The sequence below is a fragment of the Eurypyga helias genome, unplaced genomic scaffold (assembly GCF_000690775.1).
Source record: "Eurypyga helias isolate BGI_N326 unplaced genomic scaffold, ASM69077v1 Scaffold22571, whole genome shotgun sequence".
Classification (NCBI taxonomy): Eukaryota; Metazoa; Chordata; class Aves; order Eurypygiformes; family Eurypygidae; genus Eurypyga; species Eurypyga helias.
Genome location: NW_010230453.1, coordinates 230 through 6,251, shown reverse-complemented (window position 1 = coordinate 6,251; position 6,022 = coordinate 230). Strand labels below are relative to the sequence as shown.

General features: G+C 49.5%; 1 protein-coding gene across 1 annotated transcript; it reads left to right on the top strand.

Moving 5' to 3' along the window:
- Positions 1 to 3: 3 nt before the first annotated feature.
- On the top strand, positions 4 to 4,754 carry FUCA1 (fucosidase, alpha-L- 1, tissue; the record flags this gene model as incomplete). Its single annotated transcript, XM_010160762.1, has 8 exons — positions 4 to 130; positions 755 to 889; positions 1,106 to 1,243; positions 1,879 to 1,984; positions 2,419 to 2,619; positions 2,833 to 3,023; positions 3,830 to 3,929; positions 4,614 to 4,754. Coding segments are annotated over 8 exons (1,139 nt in total), but the record flags the coding sequence as incomplete, so codon positions are not given.
- Positions 4,755 to 6,022: the final 1,268 nt, after the last annotated feature.

Genomic DNA, 6,022 nt, shown 5'->3' with positions numbered 1-6,022 from the left:
CGGACTATGAGCACTTCATGCAGCACCGGTACCCGCCCGACACCACCTACGCAGACTTCGCACCTCGCTTCACTGCCCGCGACTTCCAGCCCCGCCAGTGGGCCCAGCTCTTCCGGCGGGCTGGTGCCAGGTCAGCTTTGGGTGCCGGCCTACGGTGGTTGGGGTCCTGGGGGGCATGAGTGCCACACCTGGGGGGCCGTGAGGGTGTGTAGGAGCTATTTCTGGGGATCTGTGAGGACATGGGGGTCCCTGGTCACTGAGTGGATGGAAGGAGCCATGTCTGGGAGTCGCTGAGGGGATGGAAAGGCCCAGAGGGGATGAGGGGGCTGTGCCTGGGCTCCCCAGGAGGATGCTGGGTTTCCTGAGTGGATGGCAAGGCCCAGAGAACATGGGGGACCTGTGTTTGGCATCCCCAGGAAGATGCTGGGGTCCCTGAAGGGATGGAAGGTCCAAGTCTGGGGATCCCTCAGCAGTGCTGGAGATCCCTGAGGGGGCATGCCCACAGTGCTGAAGAGATGATGGGTCTTCCTACTTCCTAAGTCTTGGTTGTTTATTCTTTTACAGCATTAAAATCAATTAAAACTTGCTATTATTCTTGTAGGTATTTCTGAATTTAAAGGGTAATTAAATAGGACTGCTCACAGCATGGTTATTCGGTCCCTTGCTTTCTTAGTGACTGGATCTGCCTGTGAGGCTGGGGAATACCTTTGGTAGGGCCTTTGTCATGCTGATCAAGTACTTCTTTTTCCTTCAGGTACGTGGTACTGACCACGAAGCATCACGAAGGCTTCACCAACTGGGGGTCACCTGTGTCCTGGAACTGGAATTCTGTGGATACAGGGCCCCGCCGTGATCTCGTAGGAGAGCTGGGACAAGCCCTTAGGGAGAGGTATGGCACTGCCAAACTGTGCTGTTCCTTTCATGTTTGTGCATTGAAATCCCCTGGCTGTTCTTAACAAACAACGGAAAATGATGAGTTTAATATGAAAAAAGGTAGCACTTACAAAGTCTTCTGTGAAATAATAATGCCAGTGCTGTAATCTGTCACTGGTTCTTAACCCCTACTGCCAGCCTAACTCTTTCCTCTGTGTTTTCTGTCCTTCAGCAACCTACACTATGGGCTGTATCACTCTCTGCTGGAGTGGTTCAATCCACTCTATCTAGCTGACAAGGAAAGTGGCTTCAAGACCCAGAACTTCGTCTTAAAGAAGACAATGCCAGAACTTTATGATCTTGTCTTAAAGTAAGAACTGCATGCAGTTAGGAATCCAGAGCATTTCCTGGTTTCAGTACTGTACGGAAAGGTGCAAAGTGGATGCGGGAGGAGGGGTGACCAATGTCAGTTTTTGCCAAGGCAAATATCTTTTCCTGTGATTTGCAGTAATTAGAAAAGGGGTTCATATGTGCCCTGTAGACAGTCTATTGTCAATCAATTTTCATGCAGGAGCAATGCCCTTTAATGCTGCCTTTGTGCAGAGTGGCTTTGAAAGTGAAGCAAGCTGCTTAGTATGTAGTAGAGTAGAATAGCAATTTCACTGTGAATTTACACCCTTGCCTTGCTTCCCCTTGTTGACAAAAATACGAGGCTTGGACTCATGTTGCTCAGAATGGCTGTTGTCTCAGGTCAAGAACGTGCCTTTGAGATGCAGTCTTCTGGGTTTTGGAAGAATTGCATCCTCTGTTGAGCTTTGATCAACACATCATTCTTTGCTGCTGCAAAAACCTCACTTGAAGCAGAAGGCGATAGCATAAACCTCCTGGTAACGTCAGGCAATAGGAAGAGGAAGTGAAACTACACTCCAGGTGCAAGATGCACAGTGCTTCCTTCGTGGTAGGAGAAAATAAGCCATTTTGAAATAACATTCATCTCTCTGTTAGATATAAACCAGATTTGATTTGGTCGGATGGAGACTGGGAAGCTCCGGAGTCGTACTGGAATTCTACCTCTTTCCTTGCCTGGCTTTATAACGATAGTCCCGTCAAGGTATTGCTTTCAGCTATCCCTCATGGCCACTGGCATTTTATGGGTAGGGAAGGTCTGGCAGCAGTGAGATATGAGTGTGATTGAATCAGAAACCCGCCTGACAGACACCAGATGTGCCTTATTTCACAAAAAATAAGCAGCCTACACTGTGCTCCTAGGAGAAGACTCTAGTGTCCTTTACGGCACACGTGTGGGAGGCTTAGAGGCCAGAAACCTTGTTGCCTCGACTTCTACCTGAGTGAGTAGAGAGAGGTTCTCCCAGGGAGGGATTCAGCCTTCTCTGGAGGATGCTCTCTCCCTTTCCATGGATTACACAGGGGTTTTAGGTGCTTACCTCCTAACTTAGGTGCCTTTGCTAACTCAGGAGGGTTGAATGCAAGCTGAAAAGTCCAAGACAGAACATTTTCCCTACTGAGCTTCGTTTTTTCTTTCAGGACACTGTTGTTGTCAACGATCGGTGGTGTAATAACTGCTCTTGCCATCATGGAGGCTACTACAATTGTGCTGACAAATACAAGCCAGGGACCCTGCCAGCTCACAAGTGGGAGATGTGCTCCTCCATTGACAAGCTTTCCTGGGGCTATCGGAGCAACATGAACATTGCTGAGTTAATGGATGAAGCAAGTATCATTGAGGTAAGAAATCTGAAATCAGAATAACAGGCTGGGGGGAGTTACCGAGAAGTAGAGTTTTCCTTTCTCCTCCTCCTTGCAGAAAGAGGTGTCATGTGTTTCGTACAATCAGGCTGGGGCTGAAGGAGCAGTTGAGGAGGACAGAACCCTCCTCAGGTTTCTTTGTTGTCAGGAGAGAAGGTAATGCCATTTGTTGCCTTGGTTTATCTGTTACAGGAGCTGGTGCAGACTGTGAGTTTTGGAGGCAACTACCTCCTCAATGTGGGACCTACAAAAGAAGGGGTGATTGTTCCCATCTTCCAAGAAAGACTCCTGGCCCTTGGGAGGTGGCTGGACACTAACGGGGAGGCAATTTATGAATCAAAGCCATGGAGAGTGCAGATGGAGAACAGCACAGACACGGTCTGGTAAGGGCTTCGTTGCTCGATACTATCTGGGCTGGAACTTCCAGAGCTGATATTGCTGTCTTATTTATTCTTAAATTCGGTACACTCTGCAGCGTTGCCATCAGGTGCAGATGGTGTTTATCCTACAATAGGAGTGCTCAGTTACTGCCCCATGGTGTTATTTAAGGAGTATCTTGCTAGAGAGAAGAGAATAAAAGTCAGAACTTCATCCATCTTGCTCTATTTGGAAAAAACCAACTCTTCCATTAAAAAAGCCTCCATGCTGCTGCTGTCAGGACTGTGTCAGTAGTGGTCCTGGCTAGTTGGAATTGCACAAATGCAGTTCATCTAAACACATATAGTTTGTAAATAGAGCGATATTTGCTTTTAAGCCGTTATATAACAGCACTAACCACTGTTACCCAACTGTAAGATTTATACTGCCTGAGAAGGGCCTAGAAGAGCCAAAAATGCTACAAAAAGTAGTTGTTTTTTTCCCCAGGGTGTTCAGTCTAGAAACGCGGAGCAGTGGTCAGGGTAAGGCAGCGTGTCCACGCTGTTGACCGCAAGCCGAGGCAAGGACAGATCGGCAAATGACATTTGCTTTCAGGAAGCACGCACGGACTTTGTTTGGGTTTCATCAGCCAGTGCTGACTGGCTAAATGGTGGGTCCAAAGTGACAGTTTTTGGAATGAGGGGAAAGTAAGTGACCCCTGTGCGGTGACAGCAGGCGGGACGGTGTTCTCCTGCTGTCTGGAAATGGCAAGCTCGTGTCTGGTTCTCTCTCTTGTGGGGCTCTTCACCTTGCTGACCTCTTGCTCTCTTAGGTACACTTCTAAGGGGCCAGTTGTCTATGCCATCTTTCTGATCTGGCCTCAGGACAACGTTTTGGAGCTGTCCTCACCCGATCCATCCCCATCCACACAAGTAAGGAACTTGGAATAAAAAATAACGCACTCTGAGAACACATATGGGCTGGGAAGGCCCAACCTGACGTCATTTGGAGACTGGGGAGAGCGTGGAAGATGTCATCCTGTACTTGTTCTGGGGTGCTCTGGCCTCCCTCCAGAGCCTTGCAGCATCCCAGGTTATTCTCCAGGCTTTAGCGCGCTGTTAACTCAGAACGTTGGGTAGGGCTTGCCAGGCCAGGCTCATGCTCTGCCGTACTATAGGCAGAGACACTTTTTCCCCAGAGTCTCTTGATCCTGTTGGCACAGGGAGGTGACGTAGATAGGCCCTTCTACACACAGAAGGGCTCACTGCTTTTACCTCCCAAATTCAGATCGGGTACACTGACCCGCTCATTGTAGATGCAATTCTAAGTGACGCAAATGCTAGAGTGGCCTTTGCTCTAGACAAACAAAGCTAAAGCCTTCTCAGTTAAAAAAAAACCAAAACAAACAACAAACTACAGTCAACTGTTTGGCCCCAAAATATCCCATGTGTTCCCTTTTGCGCGCCGTTAAGCGACGGGTGGAAACGTGCGGGACCGCTTTGGGTGCGGGGGAGCCGCGGGACAGAGACTGCAAGCCTGGTTTGGGCGTTTGGGGCGTTCAGGTGGGAAGTGCCGGTGTGAGCTACAGCTGAGTGTTCCCCTGCCCTCCTTCACAGGTGACCATGCTGGGCTTTGCAGGCACTCTGAAGTGGCAGAGGGCCCCAGGTCAAGGACTGCTCGTAACTCTGCCCTACATGCTTCCATCGCCTCTTCCTCCTCAGTCTGGCTGGGCTGTCAAGCTTGAGGGTGTGAAATGACGGCTGTGGGATGAAAGCAGCGATCTCCCCCTGCCACTCTTTTAAATTGAGTCCAAGATGTTTCATTTATTGTTGAATAAATTGTTTTTCTCTTAAGAGAATCTCTCTTCCAATCCTTTTGCCTGTAAGCGATGTGTCTGTCAGTGGCCCTTGTTTGGCAGCGAAGGACCGACCTGCCCCTCAGCAACGGGAAGCCGGGATGTCCTTTGGAGTATTCTGCTGAGATGCTACGGCCCGCGAGGCAAACACCTACACTGGGAACAAGGTTTCTTGGTGTAAAGCTGGGTCCTTGCGATGGTTATAGGTGATGAAGCTCGACGGACTTGGAGCTGGTGGGAGACTGAACAGAGTTAGTGTGGGGCAGTTAAGACGACCTGCTGCAGGGCGTCCGGCCAGGCCACGTAGCACCTAGGTGTTCGTGCGTGAAGCTGACAGATCACGGAGCCAAAGGGGAGGTAGACGTGTTAACAGTGAGAGGATTTGGATTGCCAGAGCAGCTCAGGATGTGGGGCAGCAGGAGCTGCGGCCGTGTTCACGTGCATAGCCAGCGCTGTTGAGCCAGGCTACGCAGGGCAGCAGGGTCCGCCCATCCTGGCCAGGAGCAGGCCCTGCTGCTTAATTACTCATGGCAATTAATTTGATAACCAGTGTGATACATGTGGAATCATGAAGCCTGGCTTGTGATGGGTGTGAATGGCTGAAGACCAACCCAGTGCCATCACAGATTGCTGTGTGAAGTGTTTGCATACGAACAGCTGCTCCAGAAGCTGCCTTGGTACTGGCTTTGGTATGGACTGAAGCAATTGTGGTTGTCTGCTTCCATCAGGAATATATGTATCCTGGGGGCTTGTTGTTTGAAGAGGTCTAGAAGAAACCAGCTATAATGTAATACAAATCCATTAACAGGCTTTTATGTATGTTCTGGTGGAGGCAGCTTTAAGCAGAAGTGGTTGTTCTCACATGAATTAGACACAGAAGCCACTTGGGAATCGAACCTCTGCTGCCTTCTGTTTCAGTGAGACAAGACTTCCTGCGTTGGTGACGAACTTCTCTAAAACCGTTGAACAACGTGTATTTAGATGATGAAACTCCTCCTAGTAGCGCGTTTCGGCCGCTCCGTTGTTGTGAAGGCCCCGCGACATCGCATGCAGGCTTCGTTACTGCACGATGGGGAGTTGCCAGAACACTTGGGGTTCACGTGTTGAGCTGGTGGTGTAGGAGCTGTTACTCAATTGACAAATAATGATCTGTACCGAGGAAGCTGCGTG